Source organism: Lathyrus oleraceus, chromosome 1 (assembly GCF_024323335.1).
Source record: "Lathyrus oleraceus cultivar Zhongwan6 chromosome 1, CAAS_Psat_ZW6_1.0, whole genome shotgun sequence".
Taxonomy (NCBI): domain Eukaryota; kingdom Viridiplantae; phylum Streptophyta; class Magnoliopsida; order Fabales; family Fabaceae; genus Lathyrus; species Lathyrus oleraceus.
The window spans coordinates 423848076-423868662 of NC_066579.1; the positions used below are offsets into that span (position 1 = coordinate 423848076).

Below are 20587 nucleotides of genomic sequence, written 5' to 3' on the forward strand. Positions count from 1 at the left end.
CAGATTCAGAGGCCATCAATAGCACAGATTCGTCATCAGAACTTCTGGCTATATTTGCTTCTTCTGATTTTCTCTCCTTGTTTGACCAACAGTCTCTAGCAAAGTGACCGAACTTCTTACAGCAGTAACATTGGATTTTCTTCTTGTCATACTTCTCTTTTCCCTTCTGAGCATTCTTTTGTCTATCAGAGGTTGAGCTTTCTGACTTCTGACCACCATCAGATCTTCTCCTGGCTTCTGACTGCTTCTGATACCTCCTATCAGAAGTTGCTTTCAGAGCCTGCTGCTCTACTTCCCTTTCAGAAGTTCTCTCAGTTAAACGCAACTCTTGCGCTTCTAGACTGCTCTGCAGCTCTTCAATTCTCATGGTGCTCAGATCTTTGGAATGTTCTATTGCTACCACAATGTAATCAAATTGACAGGTAAGGGATCTCAATACCTTCTCCATGATTGTTTCTTCAGAAAGAGTTTCTCCACACGCTTTCATCTCATTAGTGATCAGAATCACTCTGGAGATGTATTCAGAAACTTTCTCATTATTCTTCATGTTGAGATTCTCATATTGCTTTCTCAAGGACTAAAGCTTCACCTTCTTCACTGATGCGTCACCACCATAACATCTAACCAGTGTGTCCCACGCAGCCTTTGCTGTCGTTGAATCTGCAATCTTCTCAAACACATTTACATCAACACATTGATGAATGAAGAACAATGCTTTCTGATCCTTCTTCCTTACTTCCTTCTGCATGTTTTTCTGTTCATCCGTCGCATCTGCTGCTACCGGAACATAACCATCAGTGACAAGATCTAGAACATCTTGAGCACCGAACAGTACACGCATTTGGATCATCCAACGATTCCAGTTTTTACCGTCAAATACTGGAAGTTTGGTGTTCATGTTGCCGTTTCCGTTCATCTTTCTACCTTGCACAATACACTCAGATTTCTCACACAGTGTTTCCCAACCCACAGAATTAAAATTCTGATCAGATTTTGTTCAAGATTCAACACGAATCTAAGAATTAAAATCAAACGCACAAGACCTCACGTTCACTCGTGTTTCCCGTGTTTCCCAATGAATCTGAACCGGAGCTCTAGATACCAATTGTTGGTGCAAAGGTAGAATATATGATGAATGGAAATATTCTTATTCAGAGAATGACGGCTACAAAAAAGATTAAAAGTTACAATGATTGACACCCTATTTATAAGCCTCTAACAAACTTAAATATGAATCAAATCTAATATTTAAATCTAATATCTAACAAACTTAAATATGAATCAAATCTAATATTTAAATCTAATATCTAACAAACTTAAATATGAATTAAATCTAATAATTAAATCTAATAACATGTGACCTTACTCTCTTTGGTTTTTGGTTTTTGTAATGTCTCATGTCATTAGAAGTTAGAAAAAATTGAGTATTGTGTTTTTCGAGATGTAATCGACTATACTTAGTATGCTAATCCAAAATTATCAATCAAAAAAAATCCTAGAAAAGAATGGTGGTACTGAGCAACAATAAATCAACTGTGGTTTTGGACCTTATTGAGATTTTGGGCCCAAACTTATTCAACCTAGCATGTTGTTCACCCCTAATTGAGACTATGAAGGAATAGAGGAATTAAGTTAGAGAAAGAGAGAGAGAGAGAGAGAGAAAATTGTTAGGGTTGAGTGGCAAGGTTGCAATTTTAAAATTAAAGTGGAGTATTTAGTGGTTTCTTATATGAGTTTTGCCACGTCACTTTTTCACTACATATGGCTTTGGGTGGGAACATGTTGCATTGGTATAGACTTTTCCAAACCTAAGTCTGGTCTCCTAAAAATATCAGGTCATTACTTTTCACATCCATATTGGTGCTTCTACGCCTTGTGAAAAACCTAAAATGTCCATCAAATACGAAAATACATTACGGACGCACCAAAACGTCAAAAAAAATATATGGAACTTTAGTTTTGGAAACTGATATTATTAAAAACCATAAACAAATGCAGAAAATGTAACATAATTTAACATCAATTATTTTTATGACATGCGTTAAAAACGTAACATTACATAGATAATCGTTAACACAAATCTAACAATACATTTCATCATCAAGTCATGGTTAAAGACGTTTCAACATTTTTTTAGAATATTCTCGGTCGATCCCGCAATCTCCACATCCACCTCGGTCGAACCTTTTGTTTTGTAACGGTGAAATGTACTCCACATAACACTTAAATCTCCATTCCTCTTCAGCTCAATTTTGATGAACTATATCTCTCCTTCATTATCAATTGAAGGTGAACGATAATAGAGTCTCATAACTCTTCAATTGTCCGGGTACATATTCTTTAATATGGATTTTAGATGGACTATACAAATGATCTTTGTGAATCTAAATTCAAGAGGGGCCAATGGAATAGATATATCAGTCAAAACTCAATTAAATCAACACCTCCAAAATAAAATTAAAAGAAAAAAGACTTGTATAAATTTAGAACCATAAACTATAAAATAATACAAAAGGACATAAGTTTTGCAAGAAAAACTTCACATGTACTCAAACAAAAACACTAAAAAGGGAATATTTCTATAAGTATTGACTTGAATAAGAGGGTTGTGTTCTAGATTTGGATGGGAAAGAAGGAAAGGCATAAAAGTGATCCTCAAGAGAAATCAAGGACTCCATTGAAAAGGTTAAAGCGAGATATTCAATACGAAAAATATGAAATTATGGTTTTGGATTGTGTTATGATGTGTTAGAACTTGCATACAGAGTAGAGTTGTCGTTAACACTATGGTTTATACATATGATTTATCGACAAAAGGGACATGGGAGAATGAAAGGGAAACGAAATACATCATTTCACTTGTTAGGTGTGGATAACCCATTGTTCTCACAATTAGCCAAATTATTATATACTCCATCCATTTTAAAATGATTGTCGTTTAAGTTTTTTACACGCAAATTAAGAAATATAATAATATTCTCATAAGATATTACACTTTTACTAAATTAACCCTATTAAAGTATTAGAAGTAGTATGCATGATTATAATTAAATGACATAATTAGAAAAATTGCAATCACTATTACATTGAAAAGTGAGAATGACACTCATTTTAAAACAAATTGTATTTGGTAAAACATCAGTAATTTTAAAACAGAGGGAGTACAATATATCTCATCTAACGAAGCTCTTTGTATTCTTCATAAATTTATCTTGTCTTATAATCATTAAATAGTTGCTAATTGAAATAATACTTTACACTACAGTTAGCATATCACTTATTCAAGGATGAAAACTATACTTTTGATCTTTGTGTTCTTTCTTTGTGCAATAGTTCTTATCTTTATTGTGGAAACTAAGTCGTCCAATGATGGTAAACATATACATAGATATGTAAAAATGGGTTACCTGACCCTAAACGGATCGGTCCTGGTGGACCTCGGGCTTTTTATGGTTGGAGCAAAAAAAACCATATTGTAATATGGGCTTGAAACCCAAATCTGACCCTAAATGGGCTTCGGGCTACCCGATCCTAAATATGTTTTTTTTAATAAAAACCTCGTAATATTTATTATAAAAGAAATTAAAAATTATATTACTTTAAACATAATACATTTTTAGTACTATATTATATTTTATAAATACTATAATGTGTTTTTAAGTACAACACATATCTAAATTGTATAAAATAATACTCGAATATTTAACATAAGAGAAACTATTAGAATACGAGAAAATAGTGTTTATTATATTAATGTATAAGATTTAAAAGAGAAAGATTGAATAGAATAGAGATAAAATTTAGTGTAGTGAGAAAAATAAATATATTATTTTGGAATAAGACAATATAAGTATTAATATATATATATATATATATATATATATATATATATATATATATATATATATATATATATATATATATATATATATATATATATATATATATATATATATATTAAATATATAGCTATATGGGTTTAACAGGATACTCACGACCCATATTGGGCTAGCCCTAATGGGTAGCGGGCTTTTTAGGGTCGGCTTAAAAAACCCTGAAAATATAAACTCTAATTTTAAAGCACAAACCCTATGATTTTTTGGATCTGACGGACTGCCCCATATGGGTTAGCCTATTCTTACCACTATAAATATACATATATAAATTGTTTGTACAATTGATTTATTCTATTATCATATTTAATAAATGTGTTTGTTTGATATATAGATTGTGTAATTAAAGAATCCAAAACAAAAATGATGGTAGATAAGGATGAAGGCTGGGGACGAGGTGAACACGAGAGATATTGGGGAGGAAAATATGGTGATTTGTATATGGACCGTTGGAGAAAGGGATATTGGGAACGAGGAACGCATATACAAAGATAAAATGGAGGACTTAAAACATAAATTATTTCGTTCGGCAATCATAAATGGATGTAGTTGGAAAACCGATTATCTTAAACGATGGCTCTGAGGTCATATTTGTCTCTGAGATCATTGCAGACTCTCATCTAACGCCCCCGCTATCACCGAATTCAGTCCTGCAACCTGAGTCTGGTCTCTTGATTGCCTTTTGAAAATGTATACTCAAACATAAAATAATTATCCACATTATATTGATTTATGTTATCATTATCCTTCCCCTTTGCACCTTTTGCAGTATACTTGCTTGTATTCTTTGTCTTATGTTTCTATTCCTAAAACTCCAATTGAAGTGTTATCTCACCCTGAATGGATGCAAATAATGATTGATGAAATGTGTGCTATTCAAAGCAGTGGTAGATGGGAACTGGTTCCTCTTCCCCTTGGAAAATCTTTGGTAGATTGTCGTTGGCTTTATACAGTGAAGGTTGATCTAAATGGTAAGATTGATCAATTTAAATCTCGCTTGGTCGCCAAAGGATACACTCATATTTTTGGGTTGGATTATAGTAGTACTTTCTCGCTTATAGCCAAAATGGCATCAATTCAACTTCTTATCGCCATTGCAGCCATTCAGCATTGTCTTTTTCATCAACTTGACCTCAAAAATGCATTTTTACATGGCGATCTTGAAGAGGAAGTATATATGGAGCAACCACATGGGTTTGTTGTTCAGGGGGAGTCATCAACTATGATTTGTAGGGTACACAGTATCTCTTTGTGGTATTAAGCAATCTTTGAGAGTTTGGTTTGACAAATTCAGCATTGTAATGCAACAATTTGGTATGGTCAGTAGTGAAGTTGATCATTTTGTGTTTTATTGTTACTCAACCAAATGATGTATTTATCTTATTGTGTATCTAGTTGATATTGTCATAATTGGTAGTGGTCAGCAAGGAATACTCCAGTTGAAACAACATCTCTCGAATCAATTTCAGACAAAAGAAATTGGTAAACTCCGTTATTTTTTGGATATTGAGGTAGCTCAACCAAAAGATGATTTGGTGATTTCTCAGCGAAAGTATGTTATGGATATTTTGGAAGAAACAAGTTTGTTGAATGCTAAACCAGACGGTACTCATATGGTTCCAAGTGTCAAATTCTTACCCAATCAGGGGGAGACTCTATCTGACTCATGAAGGTATTTGCGATTGATTGAAAAGTTGAATCATCTAACAGTCACTCGTCCTGACATTTCTTTTGCAGCTACTTTGGTAATCCAATTATTAAATTCTTCTTGCCATGAACACATGGATGTTGATGTCCGAATTCTGAGATATATCAAATGTGCTCCAGGAAAAGGTCATGTATATGATAAGGGACATACTCAAATAGCTGGATACTCTAATGCTAATTGGGCAGAGTCATCCATTGATAGATGATCCACATTTGGGTATTGTGTATTTGTTGGAAGAAATTTTATATCCTGAAAAAGTAAAAAATAAAATGTAGTTGCAAGATCAAGAACCGATACATAATATAGGGTCATGGAAATAATAACATGTGAACTCATTTAGTTAAAGTAGTTGCTCAAGAAAAATCAAATTAAAGAAGCAAAATCAATGACACTTGTTTGTGATTTGAAGTTGCATTGTACATTGCTTCAAATTCAGTCTTCCAAGAAAGACCAAACATATTAAGATAGATTGTCACATTTTCAAAAAAAAGTTTGAATCAAACGAAATTGTCACAAGATTTATCTCTAATGATCAATTAACATACTTGTTTACAAGATTCTTGTGAAGTCCCATAACTAATTATATAGACGTGTTTACAAAAGTCTTTGAAAAAATCAAATTTAACCTCCTTAAATTAATACTTCGTTTTTAAATTAATGTTTTCGAGTCTAACAGGCCGACCCATGTGGATTAGCCCATTTTGACGATTCTAAATATACATATATAAATTATTTGTACAATTGAGTTATTCTATTATCATATTTAATAAATGTGTTTGTTCGATATATGGATTGTGTAATTAAAGAGTTCAAAAAAAATCATGGTATATAAGGATTAAGGTTTGGGATGAGGTGAACATGAAAGATATTGAGGAGGAAAATATGGTGATCAAGATATGGGACGTTGGAGAAAGGGATATTGAGAACGAGGAAAGCATATACGAGGAGAAAATGGAGGACTTAAAATAGAAATTATAAATGGATGCAGTTGGAAAACTGATGATCTTAAACGATGGCTTTGAGGTCATATTTGTCCATGAGGTCATTGCAAACTCTCATTCAATGCCCCTACTATCATTGAATCTGGTCCTGTAATCTGAGTTTGATCTTCTGATTGCCTTTCGAAAAAGGTATACTTAAACACAAAACCATTCTCCATATTATGTTGGTTTATGGTATCACTGTCCTTTCCATTTGCATTATACTTGTTTGTCTTCTTTGTCTTATGTTTTTATTCTTAAAACTCCAAGTGAAGCGTTATCTCACCCTGAGTGGAGGCACAATGATTGATAAAAATTTTGTTATTCAAAGAAATGGTACAACTGGTTCCTCTTTCCCCTGGGAAATCTTTGGTAGGTTATCGTTGACTTTATACAATGAAGGTTGGTCTAGATGATAAGATTGATTGATTTAAAGCTCGTTTGGTAGCAGAAGAATACACTCATATTTTTGGGTTGGATTATAGTGGTACTTTCTCGCCTATTAGCCAAAATGACATCAATTTGACTTCTTCTCGCCATTCCAGCAATTCGACATTGGCCTCTTCATCAACTTAACATCAAAAATCTATTTTTACATGGTGATCTTAAAGAGTGTGTATATATATGAAGCAACCACCTGGATTTGTTGCTCAAGGGGAATCATTGACTATGGTTTGTAGGGTACATGGGATATCTTTATGGTCTTAAGCAATCTCTGGGAGCTTGGTTTGGCAAATTCAACACTATAGTACATCAATTTGGTATGATCCGTAGTGAAGCTGATCATTCTGTGTTTTATCGTAACTTAACCTAATGATGTATTTATCTTACTGTGTATGTAGATGATATTGTCATAATTGGTAGTGATTAACAAGGAATACTCCAATGGAAATAACATTTCTAAAATCAATTTCAAACAAAAGACCTTGGTAAACTCCGCTACTTTTTTGGTAATGAGGTAGCTCAATCAAAAGATGGTTTGGTGATTTCTCAGCAGAAATATGTTATGGATATTTTGGAAGAAACATGTTTGTTGAATGTTAAATCAGCTGATACTCATATGGATCCAAGTGTCAAATTCGTATCCAATCAGTGGGAGTCTCTATCTGACTTGGGAAAGTATATAAGATTGGTTGGAAAGTTGAATTATCTAACAGTCACTCGTTCTGACATTTCTTTTGCAGTTAGTGTGGTAAGTCAGTTCTTAAATTCTCTTTGCCAAGAACACATGGACATTGTTATTCGGATCATGAGATATATCAAATGTGCTCCAGGAAAAGGTCTCGTATATGAAGATAAATGACATACTCAAATAGTTGGATATTCTAATACTTATTTGGTAGAGTCACTCATTGATAGAAGATTCACCTCTGGGTATTGTGTACTTGTTGGAGGAAACCTTATATCCTAAAAAAGTAAGAAACAAAATATAGTTGCAAGATCAAACGCCGATACATAATATAGGATCATGACAATGACAACATGTGAACTCATTTGGTTTAAACAGTTGCTCAAGAAAATCAAATTAAATAAGAAAAATCAATGACACTTATTTATTATAATTTAACTGCATTACACATTACTTCAAATCCAGTCTTCCATGAGATGACCAAATATATTGAGATAGATTGTCACTCTATAAGAAAGAAGATTGAAATAGACGATATTGTTACAAGTTTTGACAACTCTAATGATCAATTAATAAATATTTATAAAATTCCAAAATTAATTATATAGTCGTGTTTACAAAAGTCTTTGAGAAAATCAAACTTAACCTCTTAAATTAATATTGTGTTTTTAAATTAATATTTTTGACCGCTTACAAATTGGTCACTTTTCAAACCAAATACTTTATAGCCATCCCAAACCATGCGTCACCCACTTACTTAGTGTTCCTGCTGAAGACCTCAAACCGCCCTCTGAAAATGAAAACATTGAGAAAATTGTGCCTCCTATCCCTACATAATTTATTTACACACTCATTTTCCACCCCTTTTAACTTATTCAGATCCAACATTAATTCACCCTTACACAAAAGTTTCTGTATGTAAAAATTTGCTGGTAAACAAACACCGGTCTATTTAGGATTATTTTTAGAAATCAACCATAATAATTTAGATTCATAATTATATAATCGATTATAAATTTAGTTATGGTTATATAATCGATTTTTCTTTTAAAAATTTGATTTTAAATGATTTTTTTATAAAAAAAAACATTTTTAAATTAATTATTTATAATTTTGGAAAAAATAGATTACATTTTGATTTAAAATTATGTTATTTTGTTAAATTTTATTACTATTTGTTTAAAAATATTGGGTTGCAAAAATATATATGTTCAATTTTCCGATATTTTTTTTAAAAAAATATTTATTTTGGAAAATAAATAAAAAATTAATATTTTTTTATTTTATTCAAAAAAAAAGTTCTGGAAATTAAATATATATATATATATATATATATATATATATATATATATATATATATATATATATATATATATATATATATATATATATATATATCAGAAAAAAATTAGCAATTTTTTTTAAAAAAATAAACATTTATAAAAAAATTAATTTTTATTTTCAAAACTTCAGAAATATATTCTTTTTGAAAACTTCAGAAATTTTAAAGTCTTTTTTTGAAATTTTAAAAAATATATATTTTGTAAAAAAAGTTCTGGAAATTGTTTTCTAAAAAAAATTAATTTTGAAAATAAAAAAAATTGAAAAAAAAATGTGGAATTTTGGAAAAAAAATTGAAAAAAAAAATTAATTATTTTAAAAAATAATTGAGTAGAAACATTTTAATTTTGGATAATAACCAGATTAGAATCTAAAAATAAAATGAGTGGATAACTAAACATTAATAACTAAAATGGTTAATAGTCATTTAATTATATTTGAATATTTTAAATAACTTTGAATTTGATTATGATTTGGACCACACAACCGAATATTTGCACACCCCTAGGTCCATGTAGAGGAGAAGAAAAGGTGATGCTTATGAGGTTGTGTTGTGAGGATCTGGCCGAGAATTTGAGAGGACCACTTAGTAGATCAGAATCATGTGTATCAAAAAAAAGAAGAATGATAGTTGGATAGAAATAACCACCCATGTAATCATTGCTTCCAATGCTAATGATTTTTTTTTTATAATTTAGTACAAGCAATTGTAAAAGGCATCAAAAGAAGAATCTTATTATAATCTGTACTGAAAAACTGTCAACATAAAAATGTATGTTGGTATATGTTTGCAGCTAACAAAATTTTGATGATAACTTAATCTGGCTATGTATATTTCTCAATTCAGACAGATATATCTTTGCCAAACAGATTGCTAATTCCCTTTCCAGGATCATTCTGTTTCACAAGAGACTCTCCCACCAAAACCTACAGAAAATTTGAAAGAATTTAATTTTGATATTCTGTCAACGTATAATCTTAAAAGTTTTCAGCGTCAACAAACCAATAACTGTGCTTAAGCTACTTTTCAGCTTATTTTCATAAGCTCTCTGAGATGACTCAATACTTACAGCTCTAACTCCTGCTTCTTGTACATAGGCAATATCTTCAGGAGTGAACAAACCAGATTCTCCTACCATCTAAACAAACCATATAATCGTCAGTTTAAAATAAAATTTCTTTGAAGTAAGTTAAAATGGAATAACAATTCTTTGAACACCTACCATTATGTTTCTCTCACGAACTATTTTGCCTCGCTCTCCTTCAAGAAGCTTCTTCGTGGTGCTGATATCTAACTCAAATGTTTCTGCAACCACACAAAAATTAGAAGCCATAATTGATGACGCAGATCCTTCAGTTGAAGTATTCGGACATTGACACACACAAGAATAGGTTTGATATAAAATACCAAGATTGCGGTTGTTGATGCCAATAAGCTCAACACTTTCTATTCCAAGAACACGGTCAAATTCCCTCTCGTCGTGCACCTACATTAAAACAAATAAAAAATGAATAAACTCTTGCTCAACTAGGTTAAGAAATAAATTTTTATATTTTAGCATCAAGTATCAAAAATCTAAAAAATGTTTTATTCACGCTGGACGTCAATGGCCTTACCTCAACAAGGGCGGCCAATCCAAGTAATTTGCATATTTTAACCATGTACTTGATGTCAAGATCAGGTAAAACAGCGGCAATTAGAAGGACTGCATCTGCACCTTTAGATCGAGCATAGTAGAGTTGCCAAGCATCTATGATGAATTCTTTGCACAACAAAGGGCACTGCATATTTTTTTCTAGTGTCATCAGCATGACTTACATGAAACATTGGATGGTAGAATAAATCTTATATGAAGGATTACTTCAATTCATTAAGCAAACCTTTACTCCAGCATTTCTTATTAACTCAAGATTTTCAAAGCTTCCCTGGACAAAAAGGCCAAGTTCAAGTTAGAGTTGGTTAGAGCATTTAGCTGCGTCAATTTGTAAGGAGCTTTTAACGAATTTAAAGTTAGTTAGTTTACCTTGAAGTATTTTTCATCTGTCAAAACACTTAGGCATGCTGCTCCACCCTTCTCATAAGATTGAGCAATTTCAACCTGTATGAAAGAATCCGTTAAACGGTGCTGTATACCGTGAAGAGAAGAAATAAAAATTGACAACGGTGTTGGATAAGTTGCTTGACAACTCTACAGACTCATAGTTTGAAGTATATAGTACATATATTACGATGCTTGTCGTTGTCATGTGGTACATACAAAAATGCAATAACTCGTCCATAAATTCATATTTGTATTTAACTGGGATATATGGAAGCAGACAAAAAAAATCCAAAACTACAGATTCAACTCTATAGACGCAATAATAGTAAAAGACAAATAATTTATGACTTCTCTATGCTGACATGACTCATGACTCAGATCAAGAACTCATGTAGCAACTAGATTTAGCAAAGAGAAGTAAAAGGAATAGTTAAATAGTCTAGCCTGACTCTAACCAACAAGATGCTATAAGGTTTGTGTTGTCAATCGGTGATTGCAGAAACTAGTGATTTGTTCAAATTTTGCTACGCTACATTGCTATAATGCTGATTTGGCCACTATTTGATACTACTCTATACTAAAATTATGCATCACGGAACAATAGTGCTTTTTTAAAATTCCACTACCCTATAGCACTATAGCCACTATTTGACAACACTGAATGAGATGCACCATTGGAGTCGACACAAACATTTCCCACATGATATAAGTACGAACTTCAGAATAATAACAAATGAAGTAGAAAGATAATAGTTCTGTCCTTAAAAATCATAGTGGAAAACAAAACAAACTTACTGGATCAAAGTTTTCTCTCAAAATGCCTCTACTTGGTGAAGCCTTTTTCACTTCAGCAATCAATCCAGGCAACCCAGTTCGTTCATTAGCCGCCCTTAGAGCTCCAATAAAATCTCTAACAGGAGGTGCATTTTTAAGGGACTTGTTAACCAGACCAAGGGGTTTTCTTCCTTTTAGCTGAAAACAAAATAGTTCACATTAACACAAGCTCTCTCAATTTCATGAAAAACAATATATTATACACATCGAGAAAAACTAAACAGAATCATAAAGAAAATCAAATATAATACTTGTGAGACTTCTCTGTCCTTGTTCCATACAATCTCTTCCAAGATGTTACGAGGTGTATTTCCCTCGTTCTGCAATCGGAATTCAAAAGGTCCTACATAATGAACAGGGGGTCCAGTTGGTGGACTTCTCCTTATTTTTATACCTTGGGTAGCAGCAACCTCATTATGAAACATTCCTACTTCCCATTCCTTAACTTTAAGAGCTTCAACCACAGGTTCACCAGATGTGGATATTGTAGCTGAATCTTCATTAGGGTCCATCTAATCAAAAACACCAAATAATCCCAAAAATATAAAATCAAAAAGGTTCCTCATAATCAAACCAAAATAAATGCATCCAATTGAACACATATATCATTTAAAAATCAACTAAGTTCACTAGATTTGACTATTGGAGCTGAATATTCACAAGACTCCACCATAATAAAACTCCAATTACTCCCAAAAACATAAGGCTATAACTGAACACAAAACCCTAAACTCCAATTGTACATAGATATTAGTTTAAAAAAAAAACTTAAATTCACTAGATGCGGCTATTGTAGCTGAACGAACCTTCATTAAGCTCCACCATAATCAAAACCCAAAATAATCCAAAAAACATGATTATAGAAAAGAAAAAGGTTTCTCATAATTAAACTGAAAATACAAAATCCAATTGAAAGACCCGTATAAATGTAGAAGCAGAAACAATAAAATAATAGAAAAAGAGAGAAAAATTGCAAGAAAAACTTCACCTGTGCTCGAACAGTAAAAAGGAAGTTTTTTCTATAAGTATTCAGTTGAGTAGGAGGAATGGTGGTTCTGGTTTTGGATGAGAAGGAAGGAAATGCATAAAAGTGTCCCTTGAGAGAAATCAATGATTCCATTGAAAACGCTAAAGCAGGTGAAATCGTGGTTCTGGGTTGTGATGTGTTAGAATTTACATACGGTCAATGGAGAGAGAAGGACAAGAAGAGTTAGATGGACGCTGATCGGTGTTGAGAATGTATCAAGTATGAGTAATATGGACAATAGTTCTACATTGATTGGAAATGTGGAGACTTGAGTATTAGGTTTTGCTTTAAAATAAGAAGTCTCACAATATTCAATGTTTCTTAGTGAAAAACTCCTCCAACAAATGGTATCAGAGTTTGGTTTAATCGATTTGTGGGAAGAAAATCACGATGGCAACGAATCATCCAAACGGGCATTTTCCAACAAATCTTCTGATTCTCAAGAACAACAATTATTATGAGAATTGGTGCAAGCAGATGAAGGTTGTGTTCTGTTATCAAGATCTTTGGGATCTTGTGAAGGAAGGAGTAGCAACGCTTGCAGAAGCCGCGACGGATCAAGAAAAAGTTGCACATAAAGAATCGAAGAAGAAAGATTATAAAACTCTCTTTATAATCCATCAATGTGTTGATGCGGATAACTTTGAGAAGAGTTGGATGGACGCTGATCGGTGTTGAGAATAGTTCTACATTGATTGGAAATGTGGAGACTTGAGTATTATGGTTTTGCTTTAAAATAAGAAGTCCCACAATATTCAATGTTTCTTAGTGAAAAACTCCTCCAACAAATGATATCAGAGCTTGGTTTAATCGATTTGTGGGAAGAAAATCACGATGGCAACGAATCATCCAAACGGGCATTTTCCAACAAATCTTCTGATTCTCAAGAACAACAATTATTATGAGAATTGGTGCAAGCAGATGAAGGTTGTGTTTTGTTATCAAGATCTTTGGGATCTTGTGAAGGAAGGAGTAGCAACGCTTGCAAAAGCCGCGACGGATCAAGAAAAAGTTGCACATAAAGAATCAAAGAAGAAAGATTATAAAACTCTCTTTATAATCCATCAATGTGTTGATGCGGATAACTTTGAAAAGGTTAGTGATGCAGAGTCAGCGAAAGAAGCATGAGAAATTCTGGAGAAGTTTGGAGGCGCGGAGAAAGTGAAAGAGGTGAGGTTACAAACTCACAAAAGAACGTGTGAATTGCTTTAAATGGAAGACAGTGAAAGCATAATTGATTTCTTCACCAAGGTTACGAAACTGATGAATCAAATCAAGGTATGTGGAGAAGTGTTGACATCAAGATCTGTTGTTGGAAAGATTTTAAGGTCGTTGGCTCCAAAGTTCGACCATGTGGTAGTAGCCATAGAAGAGTCGAAAGATTTGTCAAAATTGACAAAGGAAGAGCTTCAAGGGACGCTTGAATCTCATGAACAAAGAATGGTTGAAAGAGCTGCAGGAAAGTCGAAGAGTGATTTGGCTTTACAGGCTCAATCAACAAAAGAAAGAAAAGGCAAAGTGTCGCATCCGCGAAAAACAACCGGCGGACTGAAATAAAAACACAACACAGAGCCGCCACTGCGCGTTATTTATCCCAAGATAGGGAAAGGAAACGCTCAGAGAAACCTGGAAAGGAAATGGTCTCGCGACCAAAGAGAAAGGGTAAGGGAGTCGGTTACGCAAGGGGAAGGTATTAGCACCCCTCACGTCCGTCGTACTCGACGGGATCCACGTTCTAAGAAAAGAAAAGGTTGCTAAAACATCACACACACACGCACCGAAGACAACACAGGTGGGGTTAAGGGGGAGAGAGAGCTCGATAGGACGTCGCATCCTATGCCTACGTATCTCGTCTGGAACGAGAATCAGAGCTGCCGTAGTTCGGCTCACGCACGCCAAACAAGCAAACAAACACACCGGCAAACATGGAGCCTGAATGCCAATCACTGGACTTACATCAGCATCCGAACCAAAACGCACAAAACGGCAAACGTGGAGCCCGACCGCCAATCACTGGGCTTACGTCGGCATCCGAACCAAAACACAATCAGATAACAAGTAAACACACGCAAAAAAGAAAAAAAAGTGCCCGGAGAGACCTCGCACGGTCTCCTGCCTACATACCTCGTCTGGAACGAGGATCAGGGCGATGTAGTTCCCCTGAAAGGGAAAGAAATTTTAGCCAGAAACCAAGGGAAGACACACTACCAGGGAGCTGGACTCGAGCCTAGTGTTGTCATGCATCATTACCCTATGTTCAGGTTTCTACCTACTTGCACAACTGCAAGCTAATCCTATCCAGGAAGAAAGCAAGCATACAAGCATACAAGCAAACAGAGCAAACAAATATTCACAAAGCACACACTATAACCAGTCAAGTGAGGCTCAAACAATGGGTTTGACTGCCGAAGCAAGTCATCTGTACATGGGTAGTATTCGCTCTTAACCTTGCCATTGCGGGGCTAAGGTGAAGCAGATGAAAGGTGAGTGAAGATTAGACTTCACAGCTCTTATCCCTGTCCAGGGAGAGCTTCAGACAAAGGAGCGTGGGTCCAGAATGGAGGGACCCTTCTACGCTCAAAGACTCTGACTCGATTGTGCAACAGCACAAGATCTTGGGTTTGTGTCCCAATGCATCAACACACAGCCGTGTGAGCAGGGGACGACTTACAGAATAGTGGGGGATAGATTGCATATCCCTTTGATCCACCAATTGCCTCATAAAGGTCTTTACCTGCTTGGCACAAATGTAAACAACCACAAACATCGCCTCTTAAGGAGGACTTCAGACAGTTGCCTGGCCAAGTAACAGGCCAGGTCTTCCAGACTACATGAAGTATAGAGATTCTACCTCCACTGGTTAAAAACCAAGCAGCAGCAAGCAAGTTCTTAAAGAACTGTAAGCGACTAAATGTACCTGAAATCAATCAAGTATCATCAGTACTCAGACAGACAAACAGTAAACAACAAATGTTAATCTATACAGACAACACAAGTCAATGCACACAAGTGCAAGCTATAAGCCTAAGCTCAAGCATCAATCCCTACAAAACAAAGTCATGTTAGTTCATAAACACCAACCAAACTCAATTCAAATTGCCTTGAAGCAATCTCCTTAAGCATTGTGCATTTCATCCTGAAAATCCACACCAAATGTGAGAAACTAGACCACTAGGCCAAGCCTAGGGTCCAAAGGGATAAAAAAAATCTAAACAGCAAGCAAAACCAATCCAAAGTCACATTCAAACAACTAGAAAGCAAATGCAATTGGTCTCATGCTCATATCATTCACCAATATCAATTCATGCACAATATACCACAAACTAGGTCAAATACAACACCAAAAGTCCAAACAGAATGACTTCAATAAAAAGCATACCAAAACAACTCCAAAAATCCTCAAATAATTCACACCTAAACAGGATACATTCAAGGTATAGCATGTCAATTTTCAGCTCAATTGGACAAAAGGAACTAGGTCAATGAAAATCAAGAAATCCAGACACAATTATTCAAGCCAATTCATAGTATCAACACAAGCATTCACTTCAAAATTTCATAAAACAGTGAGAACAATTAAGAAATGAATGGGACAAAAACTATGATGTCCTACAATGTGTCTACAATCAGCAAACCAAATATCACATTCATCCAAAACCATATGAGAATTTCACAAAAGATATACAAACATGTGTCACACAATGTTGCACAATGAACACACAGTGAAGAAAATTATCAATCAAATGGAAAATGCCATAGAAAAATCCAGAAAAATTCACATGTCATCTTGACATATCAATGATCATCCATGCAAAATTTCAACTTAATCAAACAATCATAGGTCATGCAAATAAATTCATGAAGTTGACCTAGCTAGGTGTGACACAAATTGTCACACCTAGATTCAAAAAATCATATCTCAATCACCAGGTATCCAAAAATCATAAACTTTACATGGGAATCACCATCAACATGTCCAGAATGAGCACAAAAAATTTCAATCATTTCTTTAAATGTATGAGCATTTCATGATGAATTTGGCAAAACATACAAAATAGGCACACAAGTCAAAGATCAATAGGCCAGGTCAACATTTCTCCATGCACAACTTATGTTATCATACCTATAAAAAACTAGACAAAATTTGGGATCTATCAAAAAAAGCCTCACTAATTTTGGATTAATAATTAATTTTTTATGAATTTTATAAGTTAAATGAATTGTTGAAATAATTATTGAAAGTGTTAATTTAATTAAATGGATTTTAAGTTACTGGAGTGGCATTATCGTTATTACGCTTCCAAGGACCAAACTCATTAATGCGTTGGCCGCGTCTGATTGGTCCAGACCGGCGCCAAACAAAATTTGAAAATGGCATTGCGTTTCAGTGGATCAAACGCGACTTTTCTCCAGAATTTGAAGCTCCTGGCCGTGTTCTTCATCTTCATCATTCAAAATTAGGTTTCGCTCAAATCTTAACCAAAACTCACAAACGGCATATGAATGGAAAGGTCTAAGCATGAGGATTCCAAATATGTGACCAAATTAACCTAACTCTAACTGTATAATCCGGATCGAGCGATTTAGGTTTTGCATTCAAATCTTAAAATCAAGATAACTCGTGCTACACTTCACTAAATCAAAAACTACCTATATCATGATCATCCACATGGAAGGCACTTCAAAACGCATATCACAATTCACAAAATGATGAGATTCGAAATCACACCTTAAATTGAAGACAGTGTTGGATCTTTGAGCTTTGGCGCGTATTTCTTCAAAACAGATGCAGCATGATGATAGGGAAGTTGACTGGAGTGCTCAGGTTAGCTCGAAGTTGCTTCTAGTGGAAGAAATTGCAAATTGCCATTGATGAGCCAAGGATGAACAGTTGAGATTCGTGATGATTATGGTGATGATTCTCCAAAACAGTACAAGAGGAAGATGATTGGAGGAGGAAGCAAGAAGAATTTCGTGAATTGGTGAAGAATTGGAAGAGTTTCAATGAATCTTGTTCTTGAATGTTCTTGATGAATTTGGAGAATTGGAGGGAAAATCAGTTAGAATTTCTGGAGATTTGTGATTGTGATTTGCATTCTGTTACAATTAAGCTCTTATACTTCCACTTAATCACCTTGTTAATCACCAATTAGCCAAATGACATGTAATTAGCATAATGTGCAATTTGAGTGAAAGGGCAAAAATGACTTTTCCCATTAGGCTTTGTGACAGCTGTATGACAGCTTAGACACCTTCCAAATATCATTTGTGATGTGTTGGCATTGGTCCCACATCAATTGGCATTGTATTTCTCATTTTCCATATGTTATGCCAAATTATGCAATTTCAAGTGAAGTTCCAAAATGACTTAACCAAATATTGCACCTTGAGCACTTGTGACAATTCAAACCATCTCCAATTGGCATATGTGAGGTGTTGCAAAAACTCCCATGCCAAAATTCCAATTATTTCTCAACTTGGACCATTTTGCCCTTGGATTTTAATTGTACACTTGAAAATTGACCTTTTGCCTTGACCATTTTTGATAAATTCCAATTATGCACCATGAAAGTACATGTTAAATGGAGTTTGCTCATAAAAAGATCACTCATTTTGGACACTCCATGTGAAAGTTATGCCACTTTGATTATAGGTCATTTTTGAAATTGAATGGACCATAACTTGCCAACCATACATGGGAATTTCAAGTTCTTGGACTTTTTGGAAAGGTGAGACCAAGATCTACAACTTTCATGTTGAACAAATTTTCATTTGAAGCTTTTTGGACATGTAACTTTGTGGTCAAAAACTTTCCATTTTTGGAAACTTCCATTACAAGTCACTTTCTATTTTTGGCAATTTTTGTTCTGACTTTATTTTCTCCATTATTGAGCTTTGCAATGTCAAATAACACTTGTTTCAACATGAATGAAGTGTATCCAACTCTCTCCCACCTCCAAATCCATAAAATCAAGCACAGTTGACCACTGTTGACTTTTTCAACTGATAGATGAATCTGGCAATGCACTGATCAATCTGAGCCCCAATTCCCTGATGAAATGGCTCAAGGATGAAACCCTAGCCTCAATAAGCTCCATATAACCACGAAATGATCCCCATCTCCATCATAGACCCCATCTCCTAGCCATGCCCTGATTGGCCCAATACAACTGATTAGGGTTGACCAGTGGTCAAAACCCTAATCTCAAGGAATATGCTTCATCACTTGATGATGACAAACCATGATGATGATGATGAATCATTTCAATCAAGATGAAGACCAATCTCCTTGAGAATCACAAAACCCTAATTTGGACCTCCACATCCTCAGATGATTAATGACCAGTCCAATGAAACCCTAGCTTGCACATGACCTCCTATCTTTTGACCAAGACTTGGGAGAATGGCTTGCACAATGTAACCACATGATATGCAATATGCAATGCCTAATGACCTAAAATGATATGTAATATGTTATGCTAGTCCCAAGAGAGGAGGGCAAATTTTGAGGTGTTACAGCTGCCCCTATTCAATCCACTATGAACCTGTCGATATGAATAGCCTCGACTTTCAGATGATCAAGATGAAGAGTGATTGAATACCAAGAATAGACGAACAATTTGCACTCTGATGGGAAAATAATTAACAATGCCTGTCAGAATCGGCAAAGAAGCAATCTTGAAGAAAAACCCGTCTGGTACGGAGAAAGTCGGCCTGATCACCGAAAAACGTCGACCTGGATACCAAAATAAATGGTAACACAGGGATAACCATGGCCTGAACACCACTCATCCGCTCGGGATTATTATTTTTTCTTCTTTTTATGCTTTTCTTGAACCCCGAAATTTTTCTCTTGCGCAAATGATCCCCGATCACCGCATTTGAACCCCATTCTCCTGTTTGCCAAATAATGAACCCCATTCTCCAGTTTGAACCCCAGTCGCCTGACGATAACTCACGATCGCCATTGTGAACCCCGTTCTCCAGAAAATGCCTCAACATTTCCCTTTCTCCATTTGAACCCCATCTCCAGAAAATGCCTCAACATTTCCCTTTCTCCGATTGAACCCCGTTCTCCAACTTCTTGTGATAATTCCGCTGGCAACGCCGGAAATAACACCAACACCACTCTGAGGGCGACATGTCAGAGGGTATACCTTCACAAAGGAAGGTAGCATGTGTATCTCTTCCTCAGAAGACACCCATAACGACCTCCATCAGCCTCAGCCAGAGTCTAAGGTGACACATGAACAAAAGACAATCCTAAGGACCTCATCCCGGATACATTCTTCAACTCCAATCTTCATTTGAACCCCAGAAAATGCCTCAGCATATACTCTTCTCTGATTGAACCCCGATCTCCAGAAAATGTCGCAACACTTCCCTTTCTTCATTTGAACCCCATCTCCAGAAAATGCCTCAACATCTCCTTTTCTCCATTTGAACCCCGGAATCGCGCTGATCGCGTAACGTCTTCTGATATTATTTCCATCTCTGTCCGACGGAAACATTTCCTCCAATATCGCACTACTGGGGAACATTGCTGATCTGACGTCGTGATGCTGAACTCCTCGGAGTACCATCTTCACCATCTGATGAAACAAACCTTCAAGCGGTAACCACGGCTTGAATC

The 20587-nt window shown here is 34.9% G+C and overlaps 1 protein-coding gene across 1 annotated transcript; it reads right to left on the bottom strand.

Moving 5' to 3' along the window:
* Positions 1-9758: 9758 nt before the first annotated feature.
* LOC127078806 (indole-3-glycerol phosphate synthase, chloroplastic) lies at positions 9759-13211 on the bottom strand. The gene is made up of 10 exons (XM_051019235.1): positions 12916-13211; positions 12179-12439; positions 11889-12065; positions 11076-11150; positions 10933-10977; positions 10669-10833; positions 10460-10538; positions 10275-10357; positions 10122-10190; positions 9759-9978 (listed from the first exon to the last, which is right to left on the bottom strand). The coding sequence occupies exons 1-10, from the start codon at positions 13045-13047 to the stop codon at positions 9895-9897; spliced, it is 1170 nt and encodes a 389-aa protein (XP_050875192.1). The 5' UTR covers positions 13048-13211; the 3' UTR covers positions 9759-9894.
* Between the last annotated feature and the right edge of the window lie 7376 nt (positions 13212-20587).

Excerpts from the sequence above, each read along its gene's own strand:
- LOC127078806 (XM_051019235.1), bottom strand. The coding sequence starts at position 13,047 with ATGGAATCATTGATTTCTCTCAAGGGACACTTTTATGCATTTCCTTCC. Across the intron at positions 12,066-12,178 it reads AGGACAGAGAAGTCTCACAA|CTAAAAGGAAGAAAACCCCT; the intron begins GTATTATATTTG and ends TTTTGTTTTCAG. Across the intron at positions 10,834-10,932 it reads TAAGAAATGCTGGAGTAAAG|TGCCCTTTGTTGTGCAAAGA; the intron begins GTTTGCTTAATG and ends AAAAATATGCAG.